The 14,518-nt window shown below is 34.7% G+C and overlaps 1 protein-coding gene across 1 annotated transcript; it reads right to left on the minus strand.

The window, feature by feature from the left end:
- Positions 1-12,901: 12,901 nt before the first annotated feature.
- LOC103271828 (olfactory receptor 2T33-like) lies at positions 12,902-13,877 on the minus strand. Its single transcript, XM_008069325.2, has one exon. The coding sequence runs from the start codon at positions 13,817-13,819 to the stop codon at positions 12,902-12,904; it is 918 nt and encodes a 305-aa protein (XP_008067516.1). The 5' UTR covers positions 13,820-13,877.
- Positions 13,878-14,518: the final 641 nt, after the last annotated feature.

The following is a 14,518-nucleotide window of genomic DNA, read 5'->3' on the forward strand; positions in this document are numbered from 1 at the left end:
AGCATGGAATATTTTTCCATTTGTTTGTATCATCTTTGATTTCTTTGAGCAGTATTTTGTAGTTTTCATTGTAAATTTCTTTCACATCTCTGGTTAGGAAGATGCCAAGGTATTTCATTTTTTTGTGGCTATTGTGAATAGAATTGTGCTTTTCATTTGGGTTTCTGTTTGTTTATTATTGGTATATAGAAATGCAGTTGTCTTTTGCATATTTATTTTATATCCTGAGACTTTGCCAAAGTCATTTATTAGTGCAAGAAGATTTTTGACAGATACTCTTGGGTTTTTGGGGGTATAGAATCATGTCATCTGCAAAGAGGGATAACTTGATTACCTCTTTTTCTATTTGGATACCCCTGATCACTTTCTTTTCTCTGATTACCCTAGCTAAAACTTCCAAAACTATGTTGAACAGAAGGGGTAAGAGTGGGCATCCTTGTCTTATTCTAGTTTTCAGGGGAAATGGTTCCAATTTTTGTCTGTTTAGCAGTATGTTGGCTGTAGGTTTCTTGTAGAATGATCTTACCATTTTGAGGTATGTTCCAACTATGCCTAGATTTTAGAGGGTTTTTATCAAGAAGGAATGTTGGATTTTATCAAAAGCTTTTTCTGTATCTAATGTTATAATCATGTGATTTTTGTTTTTACATCTGTTGATGTATTTAATTATGTTTATAGTCTTATGAATGTTTAACCAGCCTTGCATCCCACAGATGAAGCCTACTTGGTTGTGGTGGATGGTTTTTGAGATGTGTTGTTGAATCCTTTTTCCTAGAATCTTGTTGAGAATTTTAGCATCATGTTAATCAAGGATATTGGCCTATAGTTCTCTTTGTGGGATCATTAACTGGCTTGGGTACTAATGTGATGTTAGCTTCAAAAAATGATTTGAGGAGAATTCCATCTTTCTCAATTTCCTGGAATACTTTCAACAGGATTGGTATCAGTTCCTCCTTGTGTGTTTTATAGAATTCTACTGGAAACTCATCTGGTCCAGGACTTTTTATTTTTGGATTGTTATTGCTCTATTTAGGCTCTTGATTTCTTCTTGTTTCAACCTGGAGAAGTTGTGTGATGTCAGTAAATTCTCCATTTCCTTCAGGTTTTCAAGTTTGTTTCCATTCAAGTGTACATAGCAGTCTCTGATAATCTTTTGCATTTCTTCAGGATGAGTTGTGACTTCATCTTTTGTGTTTCTGATTAAGTTTATTTGGGCCTTTTCTCTCTTTTTCTTGGTCATTCTAGCTAGGTGACCATCAATCTTGTTATCCTTTCAAAGAATCAGTTTTTTGTTTTATTGATTTTTTTTGTATTATCTTTTTGTCTTCTATGTTCCAATTTGGGCTTTTATTTTGGTGATGTGGATTCTTCTGCTGAAGTTAGGGTTCTGGTGGTCTTGCTTTTCCAGCTTCCATAGGTGACTTTTAGGCTGATAACTTGTGATCTTTCCATCTTCTTCATGTGTGTTTGTAGAGTTATGAATTCCCCTCTTATTACTGATTTCATGACATCCCAGAGGTTTTGGTAAGATTTTTCCTCATTTTCATTTGTTTCCAGGTATCTTTTAATCTCTGTTTTAATTTTCATGTTGACCCAGGAGTTGCTTAACATCATGGTGTTTAGTGTACATGTCTTTGTGGGTTTTGGGGGAACTTTATTGTTGCTGATATTTATTTTTATTCCACTATGGTCTGAGAAGGTGCATGGCAAAATTTCAATCTTATGAAATTTTTTTATGCTTGATTTATGGCTAGGGATGTGGTTGATCTTAGAGTATGTTCTACATGGTGATGAGTAGAATGTATATTCTGTGGTCACTGGGTGGAGTGCTTTGTAGGTGTCAATTAAATCCATTTGGTCAAGAGTCACATTAAGGTTCTGAATCTCCTTACTGATTTTTGTTTTAATGATCTGTCTAGGGTTGTGAATGGGGTTTTTAAAAAAATTTTTGAAAAATTTTTAAATTTACACATTGTAGTTGTACTCATTTATGGGATGCCATTTAATGTTCTGATACATAGTTAACAGCAAGACATTGCATATTAACAATAGTCCCCCTCCACCTTGAGGAGGTGAATCTTCTCTCTCTCTCTAATTTACTTTTAAATAAACTATATTTTCTAACCTAAAGAAAAAATAGTCAAGAAATTTTTGAGTATTCTCACCACAAGGAAATGATAAACACACATGGTGATGGATACACAAAATTTGATTTCAGATTTGTTCAGCAATTTTTTGTAGTTAATTTTTGAGATAGACCAGCTTGTTGATAAATTTGCTTAACTTTTATTCATTCAAGGTGTCTTTATTTCCCCTTTATTCTTCAAGAATATGTTTTCTGGCTTTGAAATTCAGGATTGACATTTCTTTTCTTTTCTTAATTGAAAAGCATTGCTCCAATTCCTTCTGGTTTTCATAATGTTCATAGTTTTTCTTAAATCTCCTGTCATTCAATTTTTATCCTTTTTGTAAGGTGTCATTTTTTTTATTGCTATGTTCAAGCCTTTTGGGGGGAGTATTTAGTTTTTTGAAACTTGATTATGATGTGATGTGGTGTGGTGTGGATTTCCCACGGTTTTTCCCGTAATGTTCTTTAGTAGGTGGGTAAACTATTGAATCCATAAAACACACACACACACACACACACACACACACACACACACACACACGCACGCGCGCGCACACACACACACATACATATTTTAATAAATTTGAAAAGTCCACAGTCATCATTCATTTGATTTCTTTTTTTTTCAGGCTTTTCTATTTCATTTGTTAACTTGTATCTATTGTGCTACTTTCATAGTCACTAATTCTTTCTTACATTCCCTCTATTCAACTATTGAGGCCCGATAGCTTTTAAAAAAATTTGGGTGCTGCATTTTGTAGTTCTAAAGTATTCATTTTATTCATTATTCTTTCATTTCTTTTTTGAGTTTTTTTTTGTTAAAGCTTTTTGCTTTTTTAAATTTAATTATATTTTATATTCATCATTGAGTTAATTTTGTGATAGTACTTTTAAGTCCTTTTCAAATAAACTGAACACCTATGCTATCTCTCTGTCAACATCTGTTGGACATGTTTTTCAGGTTGCAATTTTCTTGTTTATCTGTATAACAAGTGATTTTTCAGTTGTATCTTGGCCATTGTGGTTACTGTGCAATGAAATTTTAGATTTTATTGAAATCTGTTTCATCCAATCTTCTCTGACATCTCACTGGTGGAAAAAGAGGTATCACATTATTGCTCCCAGTGGGAGACAAAGCTCAGGTTTTGTACATGATCTTCTTTGACACCTTGGGGAAGAAGTGTACCCCACTTCTGCTCCCCACATGGTCGCCCCTCACACTTCCAGAGGTAATCTTGTAACCAACTAGGGGAATAAAAATTCATGCGTGTTAATAATAGATACTGATACGTATTATTTAGTATAATTTATGATGTCATGATATCAAAGTTATGTTAAACAACATGAGTTAAGACATGTTCCTTCCTATTCTGTTTTATGAAATACTTGTGTAATATGTATTCACAGTGGTATTTTTAAAATATAATTGATTGGCTATACCACTGAAAGCACCAAGACATGTATTATTTTGTTGTTGTTAGCACATATTTTTTGAGTTACATGTTTACTATCATTATTTTTTTTTAATTTTTATGCTTTTTTCATTGTGATTTTCTTTTACCCTTTAAAAAAAATCTCAAAATATGCAGCAGCCTAATTGAAAATAAAAAAACACAACTTCAATTATACTGGAAAAGGTAAATAAATATAGCAAAGTGACAGAATAGAGTCAAAACCAAAATGCATTATATTTAATTCTGTAATTAAATTTAAATTTTTTTAAATAAAAATTGATTACATCAAAAATACAAAATGCATAAAATACATACAAGAAAATCAATGCAGAATGTGTTGATTCTGCAAAATATTTAAAGAGGTTTATTCTGATCCAAATATCAGTGACTAAGGCCCAAGGCACCAACTTCAGAGGTCCTAGGAACAAGTGCCTATGGTGGTTGGGTTACAATTTGGTTTTATGCATTTTAGGGGGACAGAAGTTTACAGGAAATGGTGTAGATTAATGCAAGTGAGGTTTACATTGGTTCGGCCTGGAAAGATGGGGCATTTTGAAACAGGGGCTTACAAATCGTAGGTGGAGTTAAAGATATTCTGATTGGTTTAAAGAGAAATCAATAGAAATAAATGCTTGAGTTAAGATAAAAAGGGATATAGAAGCCAACATCCTTCTTATGTAGATAAAGTTTCTAGTAGCAGGCTTCAGAGATAATAGGTGGTAAATTCTTCCTGGGATAGTAGATTCTCTTCAGGTACAAATTTCCTCAGGTGTATATTTTGCAGGGTAATTTCAAATTATGTCAAAGAAACATTTTGGTGTTAAGTGTTTTTATTCCCTTGTGAGGCTATCCAAGAATCAGGTTAAATTTTGGTTTCTTACTGCCACTGAGTCTGTGTTGTCAGTCTTCTGATCCCAATTGTAATGCTAATGCTAGTCAGTTGAGCTTAAATTCCACAAGGTAGGAGGTATAATGAATTGTGTATGACCTCCTTTCCCATCATGGACTGGAATTTAGTTTTATGGTTTTCCATTTGCTCAGATAGATTTTGTTCAGTCAGTTTGGGGGCTTCAGATTAGTTTTTGGAGATTAAAGATATTTATAGTTAAATGCATAAACTTGCTTAGAAATATTTTTTAAAATTAATAACAATAGACAAATAATATAAGTGTTGATTGAAACATGATACATTTATGGACTAAAAATCTTTCCCAGTTGGTCCATGGACTAATATAAATATTAAGTTTATAAAACTTTTAAAAAGACAAGTTGACATCTTTGCAGTGTGCAATTATTTTTTTAGATTGAACGCATGAGAAAAGCCCACTAATCCTAAGAGAAAAATAAGCAATATATTGGACTTTATACAAATTAAAACCTCTGATTTGCAGAATATACCATTAAGAAAATAAGCATGCTAGCCACAAAGCAGGAAAAAAATATTTGTAGTACATATGTTTGACAAAATCCTTTTTTTATTCAGAACAAAAAAAATTTTTGCAACTGAATAAATACAAACAAAAACATTTTGGCCAAAGACATAAAGACACCCCTCTTAAAAGAATATAGATCAATGATCATTAAGCACCTAAGATTGTGCTGAATTTCATTATTCTTTAGGTAATTGTAGATTAAAATGTGAGATAGAGCTACACACCACTAGAAAGTGTGCAGAAAAATATTTTTCAATTAAAAGTATACACAATACAAAATGCTACTGTGATGGGGAGTAATATAAGCTCTCACATATTACTGGCAAAAAGGTAAAATGTACAACTACCATAATGGGAAGCTATTTAGTGTTTTGACCTGCAATATAAATGATCAATTCATGACTAATTATTTACTCAAAGACAATGAAAACATATTTCCAAAAAGACTACTTGCATAAAAATGTATAAGAAGACATTATTTACATATCATGTTAAAAAAAAAAATCAGAGGCCATTAATCTTAGGTGAATACAGTGCCCTGGTTTTTTTTAAATTTTTTTTCTGCAGAGGCTTGATTGCAGTGGCATGATCAGGACAATCAGCTCATGGTAGTCTCGATTTCCTGGGCTCAGGTCATCCTCCTGCCTTAGTCAGCCTCTTGAGTAGCTATGACTACCACCATGCCATGTTAATTTTTTTTTTTAATTTTTCACAGAGATGAGATTTTGCTGTATTGTCCAGGCTGGTCTTGAACTCCTGGACTCAACCCATCCTCTCACCAGGCCTCCCAAAATACTGGAATTACAGGCACAAGCAACTGTGCCCAGTCTTGGATTTTTATATAAGCAAACTGAAATTAAATTCAGTATAAGCAGTCATATGCTAGGCCAATAGGGAACTCTGAACTAAGCCTTAACAAGGGACTTTATACTACTTAAGCTTTACACATCTGGGTATAGTGGCTCACACCTGTAATTCCAGTACTTTGGGAGGTCAAAGCACAGTGATCTGTTGAGCCTAGGAGTTTGAGATCAGCCTAGGCAACAAAGTGAGACTTCATCCCTCTATTAAAAATATAATAGCAATAATAATAAAAATTTTAAAATACCAATTAACTTCTAACTGAGAAACTTCACTGATAAGACAACTGCTGAAATCAACCTATCAACCTATCAGACATTTTCTTTGACTTGCCCTGCATTCACCTTAGATAATCTTTCCCCACCATGTTTCTTTATTGAATTTATAAACAACTGAATACTCAAATAAACTTTAATATTTTAATGTGACTCAATTTATCTTTAAATAGTTTGGGTGTTGGAGAGAGACTTAAAGAAAATCCCTTGATAAAGATCCCTGGAGCAATGAGTAACCAGGTGTGAGTACCCGTTGAGCCCCTTGTGCTCACTGCCTTCTCACTGCACATCTGGGGGTCACTGCCAATTTGTCTTCCTTGGATCCAAGTTTTGTAACCTGTGTCCTGAACTCTCTGACTTTATTTGAGCATTTATAGTGACAAACCATAAATGATTCAAAAAACTTTCAGAAGGAACTATTTTCTACTACTTAAAGAATAATGAGTGACTTAAAAGATATATTTTGAAGTCAGAACTGAAATGATTTGCTAATTAGGGAATTAAAAGGAGACATGAAAATCTGCAAAGTTTTGCATTACTATTTTTTTGAAGAGGAAATGACTGGAAAAAGAACAATTTGTACTGTTGAACTTAGAGTTCCATTTGGGAAAAATAGTAATTAAATATTCTGCAAATTAATGGAACATTCAAATGCAAATAAATATAGCATTCAAATGCAATGCATGAAATTTGATACAATTGATGATGAAAAACCCCAAATTCTGCTGAAATATGTTTAAATAGGTGTTTTCTGAGTCAATGTGGTTACTGTAGCCTGGGTTACACAATCTCAGGAAGTCCTGAGTGACAGGACAGACCGAGAGTGGAAAGTCATTTTTCATCTTGTTCTTTCTTTTTTTTTTGAGTTGGATTCTCACCCCGTCGCCCAGACTGGAGTGCCGTGGCCTCTCCCGGCCACCGCAGCCTCGACCTGCTGGGCTCCGGTGATCCTTCCGCCTCAGTCATCTTGTTCTTAAACCCTGACACAATACGAGAAAGTAGAAGCTATGTCTTTGGAAAAATGCGCACTTTAGGTATAATTAACTTTACCAACTTTGTCTTTTCAGAAACAGACTTCCAGGTATCTGAGATATCTCATAGTGGCAATCAAGCTTGCCTAGAGTAAAGGGAATTTACAAGGCCTAAGACATCATGCATTGGGCAAGGACTGTGAAAGTCATGAAACTTATAATTACAAAAGTTATGACCGCTCAGAGGGGGAGCAGGTGGGGATTCGATCTTCCAGTAAATTGGGCACTATCTACAGGGAGGCCAAAGATCCCCCGAAGCTACCCACTGGGAATGCCTAGGAGATAAGGGGAGGTACATCCTCCATTAGGTCTAAGGAATGTCATTTGGGAAGGTGCAGAGAATTAGAATCCTTGTCACGCCCTTCTCTAGGGGCTATGATGATGTGGGCAAACATTAATGGGTCTCTGTGTCACAGGTTCTCCAAGACATCCACAGGTGATCGACAAGGAAGTCACAGCAGTCACAGCACTCACATGCAACATCTCCAAGAGAAGGATTCAAGCCAGGACTCTGGGGGGCTACACCGCCACACTCACCTAGAGTGTAGGTCCACTCCCTGTCTGTGGGGGGTGAACTTTTCTTAAATAAGTCTTTTCTTCTCTCACCTCTGTGTGCCACAATTCTTTGCAATTTACTCAGATCCCTGGGTTGTCAGTGCGCACCTCCGGCTTGCCAGCCCTGGCAGTGCTGTGCGCCTTGCCTCGCCTCTCCACCCTCACCCGGTCTGTCCGTACCCTAACACTGAGTAATTGTGCCTATGCCATTGAGTTATAGTTTGGTCTTATACATTTCAGGGAGACATAAAATCGCAGACAAAATCATAAATCAGTATGAGCAAGATATACATTGGTTTGGCTCAAAAAGGCAGGACATCTCAAAGTGGGGGTTTACTGATCATTTCTTGATAACATTTTATTTTCTTCAGCTTACTTTATTGGAAGAATACAGTATATAGTCAATATAACATTCAAAATATGTGTTAATTGAATGGCAAGTCTTCCAGTCAACCATAGGATATATTTTGTTACATTTTGAGGGAGTCAAACGTTTTACATGGCCTGGCTCGGTGGCTCAGCCTGTAATCCCGCGCCTTTGGGAGGCTGAGGTGAGTGGATTGCCTGAGCCCGCGGGTTCAAGACCCTCCTGGGCAACTTGGCGAGACCTCATCTCTATGATAAATCAAAAGTTAGCCAGGCGTGGCTGAGGCGGAAGGATTGCCAGAGCCCAGCAGGGCGAGGCTCCGGTGGCCGGGAGCAGCCACTGCACTCTAGTCTGGCCGACGGAGTGAGACTCCAACTCAAAAAAAAAAAAAAAGTTTTACATGGATTTTGGACTGCATGGGAGTCCGCAGTCTTAATCTCCACTTTGTTTAAGGGTTGAATGTACAGTTTTCATGTCTTTCAATAAGAGCTGCCTAAGAAAATAACTGATAATTTTGGAATGATTGTGCTAATGTTTTCACATATAAATAGATTTATATGTACCAAGATTAAGTGATTCAATTATTTCAACAATAAGAGCCATAATCCCTATATCTTATGAATAATTATCATAAAGAGAGGTTATTTATATATTATTTTCTCACTAATTTACAGGTTTATAGAGTTTAAGGGAGGGACACAGCCAAGGCCTTCACCAGAATAAAAATTGAAATAAAAAACCAAAGTTAAATGTCAAAAGATGATCAGAAGTAAAATTATGAAGATTTTAGAAGAAATCTTTGTAACTTGGGGTTGGGCAAAGAATTCTTTGACATGACATCAAAGATATGGTCCGTTAAGAAAAAAGTCAAAATTGAATTTTATGAAAATTAAAAACTTTAGTTCTGTGAAAGAAGGATTGGGAGAAAATGTTTGCAAATCACATCTCTACCAAAGGACTTGTAAATAAAAAATATTTATACTCTCTAAATACAACAATAAATAAAAACTAAATCCAATCAGAATATGAGCAAAAGAGTTGGACAGACAATTTATGAAGAAAGTATGTGAATGCAAATCACAAATCACAAATATGACAAAAGACTATTTTCTAAAATGTATAAAGAACACTAAAATGCAGCAGAAAAACAAAAAGAGACAAATGACACTAAAAGACATTTCACCAAATAGGATAAACACCTATTTAAGCAAAAAACACCTAAAATGATTTTCAGTATCTTTTAAAAATGTTAGTTATATCTGTGATAAAACATAACTATATACTCATTAGAATAAAAATATTAATAATACTAAATATTGAAGAAGATGCAAAAAAGTTGCTTTTGGGAATGAAAAATGGTACAAATATTCTGAAAAACAATGGGTAGTGTTTTATGCAGTTAGATATACATTTATTATTCATCCCAATGATTGCAATAATTCATTTTACAACCCAATGATTCCAGATATTTATCCTAGAGAAATGAGTTAATGGTGTATTACCTAAATGAATTTCCTATGTTTGATAATGTACCTCAGTTATGTAACATAGTAACACTGGGAAAAGCTGGATGAAGGGTATGAAGGAACTCTATGTATTACTTTTTCGTGTGTCCCAGAACTTAAACATACAAAACAACAACAACAAAATCTGATGCAAAAAATTGTAACTAAAAAGCAAGAAAAACAAATCAGAAATCTTTAAAGTGTGACTTCATAAACTGAGCCAAAAATTTATCGCATTTTCTATTAAAAATCTCAGCAGTTTTTGCACGTGATATTGTAAGCAAATTCTAAGATTTCCACAGAAATGTAAAGTACCCAAAACAAGAAAACTTGAAAACTAAGGAAAAAAAAAATAGAGGATGCCTTTTATACTTAATATCAAAAATTTTTTGTAAGGCTATAGGAATTAATGTGGAATGTTTAAAAATAGAAATATATTCAAAATGAAAAATATAGCATGCCTGTTAATTGCCCCACACAGATACCTAATTAATAAAATACTTAGTCTGGCACTGATGCCTCTTCAACAAATGGTGCTGAGTCAATTCGGAATGATCGTACAACATACATGCAAAAAATAATTTATAAAGAATTATAGCATTAACATAATACAATATGACTTGGTTTAGGCAAAGATTTCTTAAAGAAAACCAAAAGTAAAACAATGAAATAAAAGATTGGTAAACTTATCTTCATGAAACTAAAACTTTCTGCTCAAGAAAAGACTACATTAAGAATAAAAATGCAAGCCATGTACTAGGAGATGTCTGTAGTACACATCTTGGGCAAAGGAATGATACCCAGAATGCATAAAGAATTCCTTACAAATTAGCAAGAAAAGAGAGGCAGCTCCACCCCCCAATATGTTAGAATAATTTCTTTGTAAGGGTATTGACTGGGAAGAGGCACAAGGAAGACATAAAAGGTAGTTACATAGGTAAAAATTTTTTAAGTTGTGCAGTTGAAATTTGTATTAACTGTATTAAATTAATCTATATTAACATAAGTATATTACACCTGGAAAAGGGATGGATTCAGGTCTAAAGTGAAACATGGTTTTTCTTAAGAACTTGAAAATTGTATGTAGAAGAGAGTACAGTTTATAGAAAGTATAAAGGAGAAAGTCAGAAGGGATTGAAACAGTGGGTGATATTCCAAGATTGGTTCAATGCCTAGATTTGATTCTGCATTTCTAGGTGTTAGAGCTCTGTATATTCAAAGTAACTCTTCATTCCAAACTTAGTTCCTATTATTCATGATCTTGTATGAACTGCCTTTATCAGGTACTTCTTTAATACATATCCATGAAAAAAACATATTTGCTAATATATTTTGAAGATTTTCTATAGAAAACCATATTAAGGAACTAAGATTAAGAACTCTCCAAAACAGTCAAAACAATGAAGAAATAAACACATAATTTCTGAAATTATTTTGAAATTTTTAAAATCTCATATTTGATTTCATTGTGGTAGATAACTGATCTGTAATATCATTTCATTGTTTTTATAGGTTCTTGGTCAATTTTTATTAATGTCTTACATTTGCTTGGAGATAATATTCACTCCTTGTTCTGTTGTTTGATTTTCTTCCTATAGATTAAGCTTATTAAGTGTTCTGTTAAATATTTTATCCTTACCAAATGTCATAGGCTTCATATACCATTTAATTTGAAGTGTTCTAAAATCTACCTTTCTGATGGTGAGTAAATCTGGCTCAAGTAACGAAATTTCCATGATGACACTTAACAATGTCAATTTCATCTAATCTAAGAGAAGAAGATTTTGGGGGGGATGGAATAAATGACAGAATTTTAGCATTTTTGTTCTTTTTTCCACTCTAACACTGGGCAAGGAGATTGATTAACAAAGGTAGCAAACTCTTAAGTCTTGGACAGATAACTGCTCTTTTTTCATCCTCAATTCCTCCTGGGAAACTAGAGTTTACTGAAAAACCTTCTCTCTGGACATGGGCCCAGGATTGACATGTACTGGTTAAGGTTCTATCTTAAATATATTGCTGTATAGAGGCACCTGGAGCTCTGGATGAAGCAGGACATTCTCTTCATCATTCTAAAATATGTCCTTCACTCTTGAAACTGAGGTGGATCTGAAATGGTCTGTTAACTCTCAGGCACTCATATTGAAGCTATACTGTCCTGGAAGCTCTTAGTTATTTTCCACAATATGTTTCAAAACTAAAATTATTTCTGAAGTGTGTTCTACCTACATGGAATCTAGGCTTTATCATAAAATTATCTAAGACAATTTGTTATCCAGTCTCTGATTACAGTTTGGCTTTGATGACTGCAGATTTCTGCTATCTCTAGCTAGCTTGTGCCTTCATCTAATAGCACAAATAGTCTTATTTCTTATTTTTTATAAAAACTGACAGAACCTAGAGGGGAGTTACATATTTTATCTAAGAAATATTTTTAGTTATCTACACGTTTTCAGAAGTGAGATGAACCACATAACTTAAAAAACTGTTGAGTCTTACTCAGCTTTTATAACTGATTCTCACTACTGATTTTGTGAAGAATCAGCATAATTCTTCATCATTTTAACCTAAGAACATACACACAGTCAGTTACAAGAAGCAAAAAAAATAGTTATAGTGTACTATAATTTGTCACTGCAATTACAACTAGAGCCTGGGAAAAGATATATATTACTAAAATAAAAAATTACTTAAATTAAAAAAGGTTGTCTTTAAATACCAAATAAAAACAGACTATGAAAAAAATACAAAAAAAGTTAGTGACAATACAGCACTTGTATATTTTTTTGTCCTTGGTGGAGTTCCTATGTTTAGTTCTTAAAAATCTATGGAGCGTATACATAGGAAACAACATTCAAATAAATTACTGGATAGAAATAAAATATCCCAGGATAAGGCACAAACTCTGGAGTCAAACTTTAATATTTACCTACTGTGTGACACTGGTAACAATATTTAGCTTTCCATGCCTTCATTTTCTCATTTAGAAGTGAAATAATGTCAATAGTACTTATTTTATACAGTTACTAGAGGGTACAAAGTAATCTATAGAAATTGCTTAATACACTACATAGCAAATATTAAATACACAAAAAATGGTATCTCTCAATACAATTGGCTTACTTAATTCTTAACAACTATTATGCTAATGCATGAACTTAACTTTCTCTTCATGCATTATTAAAAGAGCGGGAATTACAATATTCCTGAAATATTAATAAATCGAGGAACTTTGACTCATTTGACTCAAGTCATCTTGAGCAGTCAAACTAGTTTCACTGGTGGTTGAGGTTTACACACCCAGCCATTTTCTCAGGGCTCCTTTGACCTCACTGTTCCTCAGACTATAGATGAGAGGGTTTAGTCCAGGGGTGAAGATAGTGTAAAAGGCTGACACGACCTTGTCATGGCTAGCTGACCTGTAGGACTTGGGTCTCATGTAGGTAAAAATTGCAGCTCCGAAAAAAAGTCCCACCACCGACAAATGTGAAGAGCAGGTGGCAAAGGCCTTCCTGCGAGCTTCTACAGAACGCATGTGGAGAACAGCAGCGAGGATGAGACTGTAGGAGGCCAGGATAAGGGAAAGGGGGACAAAGAGCATCAAGACACAACAAATGTACATGATATTTTCAAAGACTGAAGTGTCAGTACAGGCCAAACGCACCAACATAGGGGCCTCACAAAAGAAATGATCAATGTCGTGTGCACTGCAATATGGGAAGTTCAGAGTAGCAACAGACTGCATAAGCCCATCAACTGCCCCCAGGAACCAAGATGACACTGTCATTCTCAGGCATAACTGCCAACTCATGAGGACAGGGTATCGCAGCGGGTGGCACACGGCTACATAGCGGTCATAGGACATGGCTGCCAGGAGGAAACTCTCTCCCCCACCCAGAGTGACTAAGATAAAAATCTGCAACCCACAGGCAGCTGGGGAGATGGACTTTTTGCCCATCAGAAAGCCAGCGGCCATTTTTGGCACAACGGTGGAAACCAATAACATGTCCATGAGGGAGAGTTGGCTCAGTAGGTAGTACATGGGCGTGTGGAGCCGGCGGTCCTGGTGAATCAGCAGAAGCATGAGAGCATTACCTAGGAGAGAAGCGGTGGCCATTGTTAGTACCACCGTGAAGAGAAAAAGATGGGGTCCTGTGTGCTTAAAGAGTCCTAGGAGAATGAAGTCTGAGGTGATGTTTCTCTTCTCCATAATTTCCCCAGAGTGACACTGCGAATGGAAAAATAGAGAAGGAACAGGCTTTTGCCATCTACAAATCTCAGTTGTACCGCATAATTTCTGGATTTGTACTGCAAAGGAATCCAAGGTCCTGATTCAGAACCCTGCCTTCCAGTTAGCATGGCTTTTATGTACTGGCCTTCTGCTTCTCCATAGCTCAACTTTTTAGTGTTTTAACCCAGGTCACGTGCGCTTTTCAAGCAGCGGTGTATTTGTAGATCAAAATGAATTTAAAAAAAATTTTTTTAAAAAAACCTGTTAAGAACTAGATTGTTGTAAAGAGTTACTTTTGCTATTCTTATATTATTTACATTACTATTACAGTGTTATTGGTATAATACTGAAATCAAAATTAAGAGGTTGAGGGAGTAAACTGCTTTAGAAGTCTGTCATTTAGATTTAAGTTGCAAATGACTTACCTTCAACTTTTAAAAACTTAAACATATGAATTAGGAAATTAGGCCTTTAAAAAATAAATAAAAAGTTGCAGTTGTTTTATTTCAGGTTATAAGAACCACAGAATGGAATATATGAGTATAAATAAAACAATATTCTTCCTTTGACAATAATGATTATATCCCAAATAATTGGTGGGTTTGTTTTTTTCCTCTCACTAAATAACTTTTTATTTGCCTTATTACTAAAATTCAGGCATTTTAGTTTATCTCTTCC

Source organism: Carlito syrichta, unplaced genomic scaffold (genome assembly GCF_000164805.1).
Source record: "Carlito syrichta isolate Samal-C Ts95f unplaced genomic scaffold, Tarsius_syrichta-2.0.1 Scaffold311916, whole genome shotgun sequence".
Taxonomy (NCBI): Eukaryota; Metazoa; Chordata; class Mammalia; order Primates; family Tarsiidae; genus Carlito; species Carlito syrichta.

Bases quoted from the DNA above. Each gene is read 5' to 3' on its own strand.
- LOC103271828 (XM_008069325.2), bottom strand. From the start codon at position 13,819: ATGGAGAAGAGAAACATCACCTCAGACTTCATTCTCCTAGGACTCTTT.